General features: G+C 49.0%; 4 protein-coding genes across 4 annotated transcripts; 1 reads left to right on the top strand and 3 right to left on the bottom strand.

The window, feature by feature from the left end:
- Nucleotides 1–358: 358 nt before the first annotated feature.
- J7337_008365 (uncharacterized protein) lies at nucleotides 359–2,791 on the bottom strand (the record flags this gene model as incomplete). Its single annotated transcript, XM_044825984.1, has 2 exons — nucleotides 359–1,744; nucleotides 2,087–2,791. 2 exons carry the CDS (start codon nucleotides 2,789–2,791, stop codon nucleotides 359–361), a joined length of 2,091 nt encoding a protein of 696 aa, XP_044678901.1.
- Nucleotides 2,792–5,537: 2,746 nt separating this feature from the next.
- Nucleotides 5,538–11,820, bottom strand: J7337_008366 (uncharacterized protein; the record flags this gene model as incomplete). The annotated part of the gene is made up of 3 exons (XM_044825985.1): nucleotides 5,538–5,795; nucleotides 5,856–7,704; nucleotides 7,748–11,820. 3 exons carry the CDS (start codon nucleotides 11,818–11,820, stop codon nucleotides 5,538–5,540), a joined length of 6,180 nt encoding a protein of 2,059 aa, XP_044678902.1.
- Nucleotides 11,821–12,553: 733 nt separating this feature from the next.
- On the bottom strand, nucleotides 12,554–13,996 carry J7337_008367 (uncharacterized protein; the record flags this gene model as incomplete). Its single annotated transcript, XM_044825986.1, has 1 exon — nucleotides 12,554–13,996. The coding sequence occupies one exon, from the start codon at nucleotides 13,994–13,996 to the stop codon at nucleotides 12,554–12,556; it is 1,443 nt and encodes a 480-aa protein (XP_044678903.1).
- Nucleotides 13,997–15,623: 1,627 nt separating this feature from the next.
- J7337_008368 (uncharacterized protein) lies at nucleotides 15,624–17,564 on the top strand (the record flags this gene model as incomplete). The annotated part of the gene is made up of 2 exons (XM_044825987.1): nucleotides 15,624–16,013; nucleotides 16,215–17,564. The coding sequence occupies 2 exons, from the start codon at nucleotides 15,624–15,626 to the stop codon at nucleotides 17,562–17,564; spliced, it is 1,740 nt and encodes a 579-aa protein (XP_044678904.1).
- Nucleotides 17,565–17,967: the final 403 nt, after the last annotated feature.

A 17,967-nucleotide genomic window follows, 5' to 3' on the forward strand; every position in this document is an offset into this window, starting at 1 on the left:
ACTTGAAGTCAGACGCTATGTTTTCCGTTCAATGGCTTAGTGATAACCTTGGATTATCGCCAAGTGAGCTGCCTATTTATTACTTCGACGATATAAAACAACAAACTAGCTGTTTCTGTGGTAGATACGATACATACTAGGAAATACGCTAAACTTATCGTGATAGGCGTCGGCTAAGGAAAATGCACGTTGGGTGCAAGACTATACTATAGGAACGTTGTCGAAAGTATCCAAAATCCAATGCTTCGCTCATCCTGCACACAAACCAACCAGCCATTCCTATACCGCACATAAAAACAGATCAATCTCCCCGTCTTCGTCTCCTGTTCTTGGATTGTACACATCGCCTAGCAAACCACTACTCGGAAAGAGAATGCAGTAATCCCTCATCATCCATTCCGAGTGATCTTGCTTCAAAACTTAGTCGAGATCGACCGGCGAGTTCTCTCATCAAAGGCTCTATCGTATCAAAACCGCTCATGTCATCGCTGACACTTCCAGCCTCAAGCTCCTCTTTAGTTCGTACAAGCTGCTCCAGAAACTCCCGCTCTGATGTCCCGCTCCTTGCCATCATGCGTCCTCGGCTCGATGGTCTCATTTTAGAGGTTGCGTGGAAGTTTGAACGGTCATCATCAGATATCCACCCCTTCGCCCCGCTTGGGTGCCCGTCTTGAGAATTAGCGAGCGTGCGGTTGAGATTGTCTAAGACTGGCACCAGGGCACGAAGCCAGACATCTCCGTTGCGCTCCAATCTCCTGATTCTGCGTTCCATCTCTCTGATGCGGTACTCTCGGTATGCCTCATATCTTCGCAAAACCTCCTTTTCCACGGTGGGCGCTTTGTCCCCGGTGTCTTCTCTCATAGTAACGGCCTTCCTCACCCTGGGTCGGGGACTGGCGTTCGAGGCAGCTTCTTTTCGTTTACGCTCTTGTTCTCGGGCAGCACTCCACTCCCGACGTCGCGAAAGGGACGTTCTATCCTGTGAGTCCAGTTTATGAGTTGGTGATGAGTGAGTGGATTGTGGAGGCGTCGGTGACCCGTTTTGATATGAGGGTGGAGATGGAGAAATTGCTCGACTGGACGTGTCGTCTTCTTGCTTAGGCGCCGCCTCGTCCGGCTTCAACTTCACAGCAAAGGTCAAGTCCTGTTGGTTTGTGGTCGTTTGTCTCTTTGGGGATGCTGGGATAACCGCTGTTGGGGGAGGTGATGGCTTGACATTGGCGACAACCATGATGGGGCACATGCTTTGGCGTTGGGGAGACCTGAGTGGCAATGGTGGTGGCTCTTCTACCTTTTCTTGAGGCGACTCTTTGATAGTCTCCTGCTCAGAATCAGGCTGCAGGTCCATCGAAATAGATATCATACTGCGCCGTTTCAAAGAAGCAGCTTCCATATCCTTCTTTTTCTTGTCCCTGACCTTGTCACGGCGGCTCTGCGACAATCTGGCTTCTGGTGTTGATGATCTCTCCTTTGTTGTTTGTTTCCTAGAACCTTGACGTTGGGCACGTAGTGGGCTCTTGGTGATCACAGTAACAGGAGGCTCCTCGATTTTCTTCGTGGTCAATCGAATGCACGATTCCCTGGCTGATACAGGTCTTGCCTCGACCGGCCTAGCCTCTGCAACAACAGGATCATTCTCGCTTGTTGTCATTATGCTTCTGGAAAGTGAAGGTTGGTAAGATCCATCCTGGGATACGGGGCGGGCAGGTGAAGTAGGAACCTGATGGGCTTCTGTCTTGGTTGACTGAGACATCATAGTATCGATCGACAGGTCGCCGAGGTGTACGAAGCGACCCCCTGTCAAGCTGGGACTCCGTGAAGGGATTCTATCGTGATTGTTTGGGCTTCCTGCATGTGTGGTCCCCTGTTCATTGCTTTGAAATCCTCGGCCCTGCTCATTAGCTTGTCTGACTTGGTCTGGGGTCAATACCCTCGGAGGAGGCGTTGCCAAAATGTTCAAATGTTCTGTTGCCGTACTTTGGTTACTGCTATTAATAGGGGCCGGAGTAGAGTGTCCATTGATCGATGAGTTTGGAGATCTTTGAGGGGTAGTAGATAAAAGAAGCTGAGAATTTGCCGAGCTCACCGAGGGCGATGATTCTCTGTCCTCGGCAACAGTCCGTAACACAGTCACGACGCCTTTGTCGTTCAAAATTGCTCTGGTAGGGGCATACTGGGAAGTAAGAGGCTTCACACTCCGGTGCTGGTATATGGGATACTGAGACCTGGGAGTTCGACCAAATGGCGAGGCGTCCAAGGGAATGGAAATTGCAATATGTCGATGTCCTCCTATCGTTGTGCCTGAAACAGCTGAGTCTGGAAGCCGAATGGTCTGGGGCGACTTGGAGAGTGATTTACTCCTCTTGCCCAACTTTCGAAGCCTGTACCATCGCCCCCTGTCCTCTGGGGGAATTCCATCCGGGATAGACATAAAGTTACTTGATGGGGGGCTGTGGTTCCTCAGAAAGTCAATGAGCTCAGCAAGGCCATCATGCGGTTCCCCGTCCCCCTCATGCTGCTGATCGATGAAGGTGTCGTCGTGAAAACGCAAGTCCTTGTCCTTTTCGGGGCCACCTAACAAATTTGATGCAGATTTTGCTCTCGGCCGGGTACGTGCTTGGGCTTGGGTTTGAGAGCCTGGCCTTTGCAGATACGAATACCGATTTGTTTTAGGGACAGTAGATGCAGATACAGAAGAAGTGAGAGCTGGGGGGGTTGTTGTGCGAGGATAGGAAGCGCCACTGCCCGACGTGACAGAGGCCTCAGGGTCAAGGCCAAGAACTTGAGCCATGCCAGGCCAGCTTAACATCTGACACGGAACATGGGATGGGCTTATACGCTTTTGCGCAACGATGCACTTGCATCCATGAAAGACAGGCCTGAGCTAGGTAGATGTATCAGCTGAGTATTCACGGGACATGGTTCGTACACGAAGGGATCTCTTAAATTAGTCTTACCTTTGGTTGTCTGTCTTTCGGGGCTTTTCTCGTGTCCTCCCTTTTGGAGGCTTGGAAGGAGATTAGGAGGCGGGTGGTTGCAGACCGGTGACCCGAGTGATAGTAGGTAGATAGATAGTCTGTGTCACCGCGAACTCATATGTATGTATATCTTACACTGGGAGCTGAATTGAGTTGGCAGCAACAAAACAAGGCCAAGATTGTGACAGAGATGTAAAATTGAGAAGTGATGGTGTTGAAAAGAAGAAGAAGAAGAAATTACATGTCCTGGGGGTGCTCTCCCCCAGTTCAGCCCAGTTCAACCTGCCCTGGTCAATCCCGGTTCCTAGGAAGTAGGGACCTTCCCAGCCGCGTCAGAACAGACAGACAGCGAGAGCAGGAGCATTAGAGAGGTCCCAGAGCCCATGTATGCCGTCACTCCCCCATAAAACCCTGGAGCGCCACCAAGACCAAGTGCCGCTATTTACCTTAGTCTTAGCTCAGGATCCGAAAGCTAATCAACTATGCCCGTTGAATTTAATGGAGTGGAAACGTCGTCGCTAATTCCCCAATCAGAGCCTCAGAAGCACAGATTCACCAAAAGGGAGATCGTGGTCCTTTGTTCTAACTTAGCTCAGCTCATCTCCATTATCTGCTGGGTCTCTTAATCTTTCTGATGTTGTAATTACGCCTCTTTCGCGATGCGGCACAACAACCCGGTTGTTCGGGATGCCTACCAAGATCGGCGAAGAAATAGTTTCATTTGTCGCTGGAGATCTCATTTTCCTGTCTCGACCCTTGGCTAGCTTCGTTCTCGTCACTTTTCCCCCTTGCTTTTTTCTCTTGTCACTTTACATATGCATGTCTCTTTGCTGGCCACCACAAGTGATGTATGGTATGTATGTACGTACAGATCAAGCATTTGGTGGACAGATCTTTAGATCCCAGCCGCTCGCAAACCTTTCCCTTGAAAAAGAAACAATTTACAGCAATTGGTTGCCGAAAGCCTTCGGTCAGTGGTTGCAGCTGGCTGGTCGTCGTCACCACCATGAGTTGTGTTACCTTCTCAGGTATCTCGGGTGGTTCACAAGAGGTCGAGGTATCCGATATGAACCAAGCATCAGCTGCAAACCCAAGCCATGCTCGCGTTGGCGGTTTGTCCTAGACTGGGCGACTTGCTGAACCACTTACGTAGATATGCACCAATCTACAAACTGTACAGTATCAGGAGATAGCAGAACTCAAAGCTTCACCCTCAATACGACCTTGCATGCCAAGAAGACTTGGATAAGCTAAGGCTTGCTTGGTTCATTAGTTTATTCCTGCTCCGTATCAAGAGTCTTGAGTCTTCTATATCTAATATCGAGGGAGTAGCCCCCTGTTCCAACATTTCACAAACATTTTACTCAACCCTGATAGGATGGTAGCCATCCCTTTTCAGCCCACAGGGTTCTGCCTTCAGGTCGTTACAACTTATCCAATCACCAATACCGCGTCGTTGTTGCTCAACCACCAAAAGCCCTTCCGAGCGCCACTGCTGATCTCCTCTGCAGGAGACCACTAGTGTCATCACCGTGCCAAGTTACCAACTGTTACCTAGACTGAGCGTTATCTCTAGAGTCTAGCGCCATCTCCTACTCTCTGTCGTCTTGGCATCCATATAAGCTGGGCCGAGCTGACCCTCTTTAGAAAAGCCAAAAGGCCACTGTCGTCAATAATGCCTTCATCGCCATCTGCCTTTACATCATAGCACAACCATCCTTTTTGTCACTTGTGATCGTGTATGTCCAAGTTGCCTCGTCTAACTATTGGCCGTAGGAACTTGACCAGGATCGGACATTACCTGACTTCATTCGTCACCAGGGTCCCTTGTCGTTCTCCCTGTCTTTTGAAATGACACGATCCCTGTCCGCTGATGATCGTCCTCACTACCGGTCGGTTAGGCGAGCTGACCCATGCTCAGCGCAAACATGCACTGCCATTCTCCTCCATTCACATTGTTTCAACGACATCACGTGACGCAATCAACCTCAACTGTAGACGACGAGATAGTGGAAATGATGCAGTGCTCTGCCATTACCATGTTCCAGCATTGACGGAAATCCCCAAGGGTCTCGTTGAGCGTCTCGACCTTAACAGCTGGCCTCAGAATCTTCCAGGCTGGTCAGGTTTAATGTTTGTTGATTCTGTTCTCCATCCGACCACCACAGGAGGGGGCCTCGTGCCCCCTTGCATATCACCGTAGGCAGCCCACACATGTATGATGTATGCCAGCCTACCGTATCTTCTGGCTGAAGCCAGGAGTGAGGCATGTTTGGCAATGTCTAATCCTCCCCTCTGGAAAAAGATTTTCGGAGGCTCTTATGCGCTATTTGGGGATGCCATGTACAAATGAAATAATGCACCCAACGCCCAGAAATGCTATCCTCTACGTATCATCCTCTATGCTTGCTATACAGAGTCTCGTTTTGTCATGAGATTCACCATTTCTTTTACCGTTTCTTTGGGACAAAGAGACTTGGCTTCCCCTTCTTGCGAGAGGGAGGCGGATGAGGTGGGCGTCGTTGCTGGGGACAGTATAAGCAAAGAGTCTCTTCGAACTCATAGTTTTAGAAATACCTGGTTGTTATTGTATTGCGGCCCTGGATTTGAAGGACCCGTCGGAATTCTAGGTCCTGTGGGGGCTTGGGGTCTGCTTGGTAACAAGGGACCAGTCGGCGCTGCTGCAGGCGGTCTCTCAGGTGGCGCCAGTCCCATTACTGACATTGCTGAAGGGTCGGTGGGAGCCTTGGGCGGCCGGTGCGGCTTGTTCCCAAACTTGCCCATGAGTCCACCGCCCCGAGCCTTGTCATTTGCTATCTGTTTGTCTGTAAGCTTACAAAACCTTGTTCTCGGCATTTGTTATGTTTGTGGACATACCCTTTTTGGAACTGGCTGATTTGAATCTGGTCCGTCATGAGGTCGCTTTCGTGCTTCTCCTGGAGGCTTGCTTGCCGAGGTATGAATGACAGGAGGCCCAGCAGAGCGTGGCAGAACCGCAGCCGGTTCGCCTCCTGCAATGCCAGGTATGTGAGTCGCGGGAGTCGTTGGCTGCTGAGCTCCCTCGATCTTTGGTGAGTTTGGGCGAGATGAGGGCAGTGACGATGTTTCCAAAGATGCATCTCGCATTGAAACATCACGGTCTGGAGCTTGGGGTAGCGGGGGAAGGTAAGCGCCCGGCTTTGCCTTTTCGAGGGGCTTCCTAAACATTGACAACACATCGCCATTAGTGTAGCGATCTCTGGCTTGGGCATCCTCAATAAGTTTTCGCCAGAACTCGCCCTGAACAAGCGCTCTGGAGTCACCAAGAATCCACAGCGATGATTTAGCACGAGTTAGACCGACGTTCATACGCCGAATATCAGTCATGAAACCGATGCCGCCAGTAGAACTGGCACGAACACAAGAGAAGATGATGATCTCACATTCGCGACCCTGGAAAGCATCGGTAGTGTTGAACTCGATTATGCTTGTGATGTTCTCGCCATATCGCGAACGGAAGCGGTTTCTTAACTCATAAAGTTGAGCTTTGTAGGGAGTGATGATACCGATCTTGCCTGTCAAGTCGCATTCGCGGTACTCGTTACTAAAACGATCGTACATTTGTATAGCAACGTCCAACTCCTTGCTGTTGACCAGTGACTGGCCCTTGTGGCCCCTCTCCTGGACACCCTGAACATCGAAGAATCGATAGGGACCAAGTAATGCGCTCTTGTGCCACGGCTGTTGCCTGAGCTCACGCATGTTCTGTCCATCGGCGAGTTGTCCTTCGTAGAACTCGCGGCTGGGGAACAAGCTGATCTCTGGATGCATACGGTATTGCATGTCCAGTAAATGCACCGATTGTGGGTGGTTTTGCTGCATTCGGACGAACAGACTTTGATCGTAACCAAACTTCGCCGCCGACTGTGACAGAACTGTAGGGGGAAGCTGTTTAGGATCTCCAACGAGGATGCATTTGTAGCAGCCGTATTTGAGTGGAATCAAGGCGCTTAGCTCAACGCACTGGGCAGCTTCATCAATGATTACTGTTTCGAACTCTACGTCCTCCAGGTTTCGAAACATCTCATGACCACTGCCACTCAGAGTAGCGCACAAGACCTGAGCGTTATTGAGGATTTCTTGCTGGACTTGGCGGCGCCGCATTTCCATCTCTCGGGCTACAGAATTGCCACTGCTCTTGTCGGCATCGATTTGTTTTCCATAAGACATTTGGCGTCGCTTCAATTCGTCGAATTCTCGAGATAGCTTGTTGTAGAGGGTTCGATCATCCATGAGCTTTGCTGCTTCCAGTTGGGGACGCAGTTTTCCCAGCTCTTCCTTTACCTTCCCGGCATTCTCGTGGAGTTGGTCACGGTCGGCTTTGGCTTTATCCTTGGTTTGATCGCCCTCCATGCGGGCCTTGACAAGCTCGTCTAGGGTGACGTCCCTTACAGCTGCATTAATGGCATCACTCCGACCGAGTCGTAGTACGTTGATATTCTTGGTTTTCCCCGATATCGTCTTGACACCAGCCTTCAGACGTAGCACTAATTCATCGACGGCGGCGTTACTTGGTGCACAAACAAGAAGCTTTTTTGAACGGCTTTGTTTGGGTGCCCCTGGTGCACCGTTCGGTCGCAGAGGTACACCCATGGGAATGCCTTGATTGCTTGGTTGACTTAGTTGCTCAGAAAGCAAAGTTCCAACCATGGCCACGATGGTTTTCGTTTTTCCAGTACCGGGAGGGCTGCCTATATTAGCTTCGTCATGACCAAGACCGAGAGACTTACCCCTGAATGAGCGTGAAGCCATCATTGTCGTGAGCGCCTAAAACCGCCATAGCCTGTCCTCGGTTGAGAGCATAATTGTTCATACAGCTGTTTATCTTCTCATCTCCGTACTGCAGAATAGGAGACGGTTCAGCATTCAGGATTTCGTCCATTAGATCATAATACGGCAGACTCTCCAGCGCAGCGAATTCTCGCTCGATTGTTGTCATGTTGGTGATCTTCACTCCGAAGACGCTAACATTCGGGGTCAACACCTGTGTCATGGGATTGTTTCGGGAAGCCACACGATATGTGATCTCGATCAGCTCCTTTTTGTAGGTGATGCGGTGAACCCTAGCCAAACAATGTCGAGCTGTCTGATCGATCAAAGGTTGTTCCGATTCCGAGACGAGAAGGATGTCGCCTTCAGAAACACCGCGCTCTTTGCTTTGGACCACTGGCATCGTGAAGGTCGCCTCCAGGTAGCTATCGACGCTCGCACGGCTTGCAATCTTCATACCGAACGGCTGAGACGTGAGCTCATCCTTGGCTGTGACAAAAGAGCGCCAAGCTTCTGAAGCAAGCAGGGGGAAAAAGGTATCCTGGTACGTTCTAGGTTCAGAATACTTGGTGGCAACTTCTGAAGCTGCTGGGCCATTCGGAGGATCGTTACCTCCATGGAAAATGTCCCAGGCTAGCACTGTGTTGTGTAACCTGTCCATGGGAGGGATGACTCTGGCTCTCCTATCCTTGACCGAGCGCTGCTGTCTAACCTTCTTCACTGGTCTACGCATTTTGTCTTGCAAAGCCTTTGCCATGCGCCGCTTGTTAGCTTCTTCCAAAGCTGTCTGGCCTCCCGTGCTAAGGGCAGCTAGTTCGTTATCGGCATCTGATACATCTTCTTCTTCCTCAGATTCTTCTTCGGAACTGTTTACCATTATCTCACTTCGGCCGTGATCTTTGCCAATGAGGCCCAGACTAAGCAAGCCGGAACCCTCACCAGGGACAGTTTCCCCCCTAAGAGCTTTGGCATTCGCTATGACCGCAGCATCGCGCTTCTGTTTTTCAAGTTTGGCCTTTTGTCTGGCTTCCTTGATTGCCGCGATCCCCTTCTGATCCGGGGCAGTCTGGGTTCTAGGCTTGATCATAGCTTGAGACCTTGTTTTGGCCTTTGCCTGATCCTTAGCTTTCTTGGCCTCCAGCTGCCTAAGGATGGGGCTGTCTATAGATTTGCTAAGATCGAGCACGTCATCACGATTAGATCTTGATGATGCTGCCGTGGTTGTACTGCTAGAGGATGCGCCAGACTTGGACCAAGCGTCAAGTTTGCTTTGTTTCTTGATCCCATCTTTGGGCCTCTGTACTAATGGTGTCTGCGCAATACCGAGCTGGTAGATTTGGATCTCATCGTCTGTTTGTCCAAGGGCTTGAAGAAGTTCTGCTCGCTGCTGGTCAGTCATGTTGGTTGACCTGACAAACTTGCCCGGGACATTTGTAGGTAGGCAAGCATCAGTGATAAGCTTCCGGGAGGCAGGGTTAATCTCATGGTTGTTTTCTCGAAGTCGGGTCAGAATCTTGCACAGGACTCTGACTGTGACATCAACGAGCCACTTGTCCTTCAGACGAATCATGTTCTCCATTCCACCAAAGTGTTGCTTTGCAGGAATAAGAATTTGCGACATGGTATCCTTTTCACTTTTGTTCAAAGCCTTGGAAATTGCTGATGTGATGAGACCATCCTCAGCGACGAGGGCTTCAGCGAGTTCCATAATTTCTCGGCAGAATTCTGTCATGATGGCGTTCTGAATGTATCGAGACCATCCCTCAATGTTTCTGCACGCAGTAGAGACAAAACGCCACTGTTCGCTCCACCAACGCAAGACCTTCGCAGCCGACATAGGCTCAAGGGTCTTGACTCGCAAGACTCCGGACATTGGGTCAGTCAAACCACGGAGGATATCTCGACTCATATTTAGCATGGGCCTGATAGGACCCCAGGGGTATGGAGGTTTCAAAACTCGCTCTAGGGCCCATACTATGGAGGAGAGGGTCTGCTCAGGGTGCAGCTGCGACATTTGCTCGAAGGCGCCGCTCTGGGAATACTCTCCGGTCCAGCTCTTGAGCAGCTCGGCAGCTGCTTCAGCAAGTCCTGCCTCTCCATGGGTAGAGAGTGTAATAGTACCTTGGAAAGCCAGGCGGTCGTCAAAGAAGGTATTCAGGTCTGTGGCAGCGTCTAGCATTTCGGACATTCGACCAAGAAGATTCCCAAGAATATCCACTGTTGCAGCAAGAGACTTGTTGAAGTTCTTGCTCGAATCACTAAGTTTATCGTCGCTCTTCAAGGCCCTGATCTGTTCCACGCCAATCAAGGGCTCTAACGACAAGACGATATCTCTTGCAAGATCGACCTGCTCGGTTGACAAATCGAACATCTCAATAATACCTTGCCAGAAAGCCTTCGAGTCCCTAGTGACAGCGGATTGTAGCTGGCTACCCTCCTGACAAGCTATATACTCCTCCGCAAAGACTTTCATATCGAGTTTCATGGCAGCTTGCATGACCTTTTTAGCTGCGTTTGCTACCTGAAAGGTGACCCAGCCTTCCCTTTCATCGCCAGGGGCACGCAAGTTGCGGAGAATGATGCCCTTGTACTTCATAACGAGGTTGAACGCACAGCATGCGTAGAGATGAGTGGTTCCCGCACCAATCTTCGTCTCTGGGTCGACAAAGGTTGATATGGTAAGCTGTAAAGCATCAAATCCAGCTCGAATACACGCCGCACGACCCGGTTCCCCGATAGTCTCGTCTTTCGCAAGTGATTCGAAGAGAGTGTGCATTAAGATCTCGCAAGCGTTATATCTGCGATCGCGGCCGACTGACTGAAGCCATGGATCGATCCAAGACGTAGGAAAGGGGCCACGAGAGACATCGTAGCCAGTCCAGCAGTCTTCTAAAGACTGACGAAGGAGATTCTTGTATCCGGGACTCGCAAAGATTAAGTCAGCGATAACATTTGGCCGGGCGTCACCGATGACATCCCAAAAAGCCCTGGGTGCCTTCTTTAGAAAGTTTGTGAGGATTGTGATGGCCATCACCAAGACACTCTCTGCAGGGCAGAACTGGATATGGCGGAACAGAAGGTCGTAGATGTGACTGACTGTGCCACTCAGCTCAAGATTCCGTAACCGCTGCATAATGACATCCGCAGTCAATGTCCTTAGAATTTCATTAAATCCTTCCCAGAACTGCGCCATTTCAGGCCATGAGTCCATAGCTGAAGCCTCTCTTTTAGAAACGTCCTCAATGGCCCTTGTCAGACCGCTGCTGACAGCCCAGTCGAACTGTTCCAATGTCATACTATTGCTGTCAAGATTTCGATAGTTATCTGTTGCCCATTTCCGGCGATCCTGGTTTTTGAGGTCAAAGATAAAGTAGGTCATTCCAGGCAAAGGCTCTTTGGTCCCAAGCTTGAGGCCGCTTTTCCCTTGAAGTCGCTGGAAAACATACTGAAAGGTCATTCTTCGATCCGCATCCTCCATATACGGCATGCAGCATAGTGCCTCGTATATAGAGATATGGACCTCGGGTAGATGCTCACCGAGTTGGGATTTCTTGAAAGTAGAGCCTTCTGAAATGATCTTCTCAATAAACCCCTTGGCCCATCGCAGGCTTAGGTCGATTCGTTCAACATCTCTCTGCTCCAACATCGACCGAATGTCGACTACAACTTCTTCATTCCATCGTTCTTGGAATTGCTGCAAGAGTTCTCGGCGCTGCATATGCCAATTATAGACACAGTCTGCGCAATGCTTTAGGCAACCGTTAAGCCTCTCGCTGAGCTGCTCTCCCCATTTTCCTTGGCTTGATTGATCGAAGCCAAAAATCAGGCAATTCCAGTATGTGACCTCGAGTCGCTCCTTTCCTGCCTTAATTCGACTATTCTTTTCTTCTGGCGTAATCGATGAGTCGGGGTCGTCCACGAGTTTGTAGTTTTCATTATCCTCGTCGTTGATGCGTGGGCACAGGAGATGACATTCCTCATCGAAGCGTTGAATCTTCTCGTACCATTGGCTGAGTTGCTCATGAAGATCCATTGTAGGGTTCGCAGGTACGTTGGCGCATCTCTTGGGATCGTGGCTAAAACAAAGAATTCGGGGGTGATGTGGGAGGTCGGGTTGTCATGAGGTTGCGACAATTTATTTTCAAGTCTAGCGAGGATCGTATTCAACGAAGAGAAGGATATGTCCAAGAATGTCGCAACGAGTTGAAGGTTGGTTTGTCGTGGCGGTCGAAAATTCGAAGTTTGTGTTGAAGGATCGTTGCTGGGGCACTCTGGCTTCAAAATCAAACAACCCCTTCCGTAAGTGTCTGATCATTTGCGGGACAACCCTAGGAGATAAAACGGTGATGCGAATAGAAATCTGAGTCGCGGAGAATATATGGAGTCCCTTAATATCCTGTCGGAGCTTGTATTCCAGCAAGGCAATGAGCCTACGGAGCAATACAAAAGAAGAAGATCAGGTCAGGATAGGAAAATAGTTATAACGCTAGTAGGTCAGAAACTGGCTGGGCTTTGACGCGCTTGGGTTGCCGCGTTTTCTGCAGGGGGTTTAATGAGAAATAGCGGGCCGTTCGTTGCTGGCTGGTAAGGCACCTAAGCCACTGATGTCTAATTTGGGTGAGATGGTTGCTGAGATGGCTTGTGATAGGACACAGGCAGGATAATGCAATGCATGTGTAAGAAACATAGGTACTTTGTTGCACGAAATGCTGAAGCGGTGCAACTTATTTAACGAAAACAACCCCCAATTATCTAACTACAGGCACTTAATCACTGTCCTCCTCCTTCAGCTGCTTCTTCAATCCTGCTTTCCCTCCATACTGCCTCTTCCCCGTTCGCTCCATCAGCCCATCAAGAGGACATTTTGATTTATTCCATTCTTCGCTCCCCTCGCTTGTGTTTGCTCTACAGCGGATACAACTTCGTCCGTGTTGAACGAACAGCTTGTGCAATCCATACTTCAGATGATTAGGGATGCGCACCTCCAGATGACTAAATGTCTGATCTCGAGTGGCTTTGGGGGGTATCCATTTCAGCCATCCACTGATGCGGTGAACATGGGTGTCGACTGCGAAGCTGGGTTGTTGGAGGCAGAAGAGAATAACGCAAGATGCTGTCTTGACGCCAATACCAGGGAATTTAGTGAGTGTCTGCATGGCTTCATCGGGAGCCATACCATGTATATGGTCTAGTGAAAGAATATCTTGGTCAGTCTTCAAGATTTCAAGATCTTTTTGACCTTGAGTTTTGTTGTCCGCTCCGGCAATACCAGACAAGTTTCCCCCTTTTTTCTCTTGCATAAAGGCCTCTCGTCGTTTGGTGTTCTCTTCATGAACTAACTCCAGGATTGCCTTTATGTCTTTACCCTTGACTTGAGCCAAGCCGCCTGTCTTGATTGATTCAACGATGGTGGGCAAAGGAGCAACTCTGACCTTGTTCCAGTCAACGCTGCCTTTCCCAATACCTTTGTCAACAGTGCCGAATGTGGTCACCAGCCCCCTGAATGCTGCACTTGAGTTGCGGTTGGAAGTGTTCGCGCTTAAGCGGGTACGAATTAAGGCATCGAGAACAGATGGTACCTCTCCGCAACCCGACACTTCCAAAGATGGCGCTGGTATCTTCTCGGGGGCTTTTGCTTCTCCATGTATTTTTGCCAGTCGACGATAGACCTCTTCACATTCTTCTGCTGATGGGGTACTCCACTCTGGAAAAGGCGTCATGCCGGGAGTAAGTCCATACGGGTTATCCTTCGTCTTTTTGACCGTTTTCCGAACTGGTGCTTCTATTGCCACCTGGAGATCCTCATCCGTCAAAAGCTTGACTTGAGACTTAGTTGATGTCTCGTCATCAGATTCAAAGTATGAAGATTTTGATGTTGATTTCCTTGGGCGAAGGGATCTTCGGGTTGCCAACTCCGTGACCTGGGTCGAACCTTGCTTCGCAGCTTTCATCTCCGATTTGGCCACAGGTGAGGCCTCTTCAACTTTGGCACTTTCCTCCAAGTCCTGCATTTCTTCCGAATTTTCCGGGGGTGTAGGAATCGACTCGATTTCCTTCCTGGGAGCACGAACAGGTCCCAGATTGCGCGGTAGGTCATCCAAATACTCATCCTCCACCTGGTGCTTGGTCTTCCTCCCGGTCTTCATTTTCTTCACGGGCACCTCCTCTCTACCTACGTCCTTACGTTTCCGTAATGTTCGAGCAGCCATCTCGACTTGCGCAGAAGGTGTAGAAGTGTGGAAGTGACGAAAGATTGGAGATGATGTAGGTAGACTCAGACAGGGGTGCAAGGTTGTCCAAATCTTGACGGCAAATAGGAAATAGCTTTTCATTCCACAAGAGCAGGCAATATCTTGATGTTCTATATCAACATCCTGCTCATTTTCGTTCTGGTCTTGGTAAGTGTCTGATCAGTTTTGCGATTACTTATACCTTAGGTATCTACCTAGTTGATCGCATCAATGACCTCAAGAGTCGACACAAGGATCGCTGGGGACTATCTCCACACTGCAAATCGTCGCTCTGCCGGGATCCACTGAACTAGTACCTTAGTTAGTGCCTAACCAAAACCTAGCTAGCTGGTCAGAGTGGCTTTACTGTACCTGACTTACCCTGTGCCATCCGCCGCTCTTGAAATAGCAGCTTCAAGGGGCATTAGAACACAATAGAAACATTTATTATGTTCTTCAGAAGTTGCTTCAACTTTTACAACTCCTTTTTCATTTTTTTTTTTTTTTCATTCAGGGATCACAAATTGTTACTCACCGGACTTCCATCATACTAAATGAGGGCTTAGCGACGCTTTAGCTTTAGGGAATGAAATATTCAAGAAAATTTCAATGTCAATACATCTGGACAAATGATACACAGTAGAGTCTAGTAAATGGCCCAGCGAAATATTCTCTGAAGACATTCTCAAATATAACCATGTTTATAGAACTCGATCTGAACAGCAGTGGGTTCATCCATCAGATTCAATTTCCACTGCCTTATAACATCTTTACAACACATACGTTCGACGCTGGATCCATCATTAAGAAGCTACTGAATATATATGATAGCTAGTAAGACTGTTTTGAATCATTAGATAACCAATATGGATGTGGTCTATATGCTCTCAGATTGAGTAACATAGCTAGCAGATCTCGTGTGGTTCATATGTGATGAGCACTGCCCAAGAGTGAATACTGGTGGACTGGAACATCGATTGGAGAGCTTAGACCGAGTAACAAGATCTGTTGATTCTATAATACGCTGGTGAGCTATCTCTCGCTGTGGTATAACGGAAAGATAGAGGGGATGGGCTCCTACACACATACAAGCACAGGTAAAAGGCAGTGCCTACGAGTGCTGATGAAATGATGGTAAGGAAGCATATATACCTGTTATTGTAATAGAGCTGTAGTACAAGCATCATGAAAATATGATACAGTTCTCAAGAACATGACTGTTGTTTAAATATAAATGCTTAGCTGGTTAATAGTACTGATCCCAAGGTTTCAAGATGAATAAGAGCTTTGACGAGACAAACGACCCATAGGCCATGTTGCACGGACCAAATATTCTCAGAGCAAGATATATGTTGCCCCAGATACCAAGGAATTCAACTCAACTTGAGGACCTAACCGCTTCTGATACAATAAAATGCTTCTCTGGCTCTCTCCTGCAACCAACCATCGCTTTTCACTTTCTATTCACTAGTCCAAGGCAACAACTGCCTCGTTTGCTCGCGGTATGCAATGATAATCTTTTCTTTCTCATATTGTGAATCACAGTGAACTAACGCAACAACGTAGACATTTCTTTTGATCGCTAGGCTCAGGCCGATTCTCAATCATGCCTATCGAAAGAATCGACCTTGAGGCGCAACAAGAGACGGATGCCGTTTTATTTCTTTCTGAAGAATACCGTGGGACTTTTGGTCGTCGAAGGCGTCTCTCATCTTGCACAATTGGAGATGAGGATACCAGCAGCCACTCAAACACCCCAGCCCTCCTCCTCGAACAGGGTGAACTTGAACTCAAAGCAATAAGGCTACAGAATAGGACTATACAAGCCGGTTCCTTTCTTGAAGTACGCTCATTTCTTTCCGGAAAATATCTTGTTGAGTTTATTCTGGTCAAAATCCTATTTCGATGCCGGTCTACAAATGCGGTCAAAATCCGTGGCACACCGTTCCTGAGAAATCGTTCAGCTTTAGCAAAGCTTCCAAAGAAGCCAAACGAAGTCTGCATGCTGATATGTCGAGATTTCGACACGAATAACGAAGAAGAAACAGACATCAGTACATCACAAGTGGTACAAATGCACACACTGCTGATAACCAACGCCAAATACCCCAACTTCAACCGGGCTGTCTTCAATCCACAATATCCTGCAGAAAGGGGCCGACCGAATGTGCAGTCCACACACTTAACCTGCCGCTAGAAGCTGGAGGTTTGTTACGCTGGACAAGGGAGCCGTCGGAAGCAGGTTGAAGAATCTCTTGTTCGTATTGACCCCAGCGAAGTCTCGCGGAGAGAATATAGAATTTCCAACGAGATACTCCGCAACAGATGGCGAGGAACTACCGCCAAAGGAGGCTCATGGAACCCCTTTTCAGGCGGTCACCTCATCGACCTGGAGTCTGAGCGGCCCAGCGAGGAAGATCGAGGCCACGGTCAGCGGTACACGATATTTGACTCTTGTTCCGGTGCTGGCGGGGTATCGCGAGGAGCCCTCATGGCTGGTTTCAAAGTCCAATATGCATTGGATAAAGCGCCCGAGGTTTGGGATACCTACCAAGCAAACTTTTCTGAAACCGAACTATTCAAGATGTCGCTTGACCAATTTCTATCCAGCCCGCAGACGAGTCATATGCGAGTTGATGTTCTACACTTTTCTCCGCCCTGTCAATTCTTTTCGCCAGCACACACACACGCATCAGAACATGATGATACAAATATCTTTGCCTTATATGGCTGCAATCAACTACTCAAAAAGTTGCGTCCCCGTATAATCACCGTGGAGCAAACATTCGGGCTTACGCATGACCGGCACGAGGAGTACTTCAATGGCTTCCTCGGGGACTTCACACAGCATGGATACTCCATACGCTGGAGAGTCATAAGGCTTTGCACGTGGGGAGCTGCTCAAGACCGGAGACGCCTAATCATTATTGCCGCCGCACCGGGCGAGAGACTTCCAACCTTCCCCCAAGCTACACACAGTCGTGAGGGCGGCAATGGACTGCTGTCCTACAATAGCATCGGAAAGGCGCTAAGGGGCATCCGCGCAGGAGATGATCTTCATGACCTTGATAATGTCCATTATTTCGATCCACCGCGAGCGCCATATGACCCAGAGCGCCTGGCAGGGACCGTCACCACTGGTGGAAGTGATTTTTACTACCCTGACGGCACACGAAAGCTCACTCTCAGAGAGTATGCAAGCTTGCAGGGATTTCCGAAGTCGCATCAGTTCCTCGGTACGAAAACATCCATCAAACGGCAGATTGGAAACGCGTTTCCCCCAAACACAGTCCGTGTTCTATACAAGCACTTAGAACAATGGCTCTTGAACGAAGACCGTATGAAACCATTCACCAGCAACCAGGACACCATCCTCATTGAGGATGATTCCGAGGCAACAGCCAATTTTACAGATGATTCTGAGGATAGGTCACGCCACTCTCCGGACATGATGGACGGAAATATTGTTGAGGCTTTCGATATCCAACAACATCGACGCGGCAGATACCCATGGGCAGTCGAGGACATGGTGATTGACTTGACCTAGCGCCTGAGCAGGTTTGACAAAGACAACATGTTACAGAGAACGAGATTAGCGGTTACTGGCTTGGTATTGTAGCAGCCTGGAAACTAGATGACAGTTTTTCTCCTTGGAGAGGGCACAATGTGGTAGATAACTGTTATGTTCGAGTTATAGATCCATAGACACCTACCTACCTTAACTTAGCACTCAAGGTAACCGTCACGAATACAGTGTTTGATTACATTACCTTACCTTATAGGCACTTTAGTACTTTACTTGGCACACACGCTTTCAGGTTGGGGCCGGAGATAGGTACCCTTTGTAAGAGAGAGCCGATTTTGAACTAACACCTGCTGTCACTGCCCTCTCTCTCCCATCTTTGCCCTCGAAATCCCTTCCAGTTTTTAACAGTGATTCACAGCTGGCG

Source organism: Fusarium musae, chromosome 6 (assembly GCF_019915245.1).
Source record: "Fusarium musae strain F31 chromosome 6, whole genome shotgun sequence".
In the NCBI taxonomy this organism is placed as follows: domain Eukaryota; kingdom Fungi; phylum Ascomycota; class Sordariomycetes; order Hypocreales; family Nectriaceae; genus Fusarium; species Fusarium musae.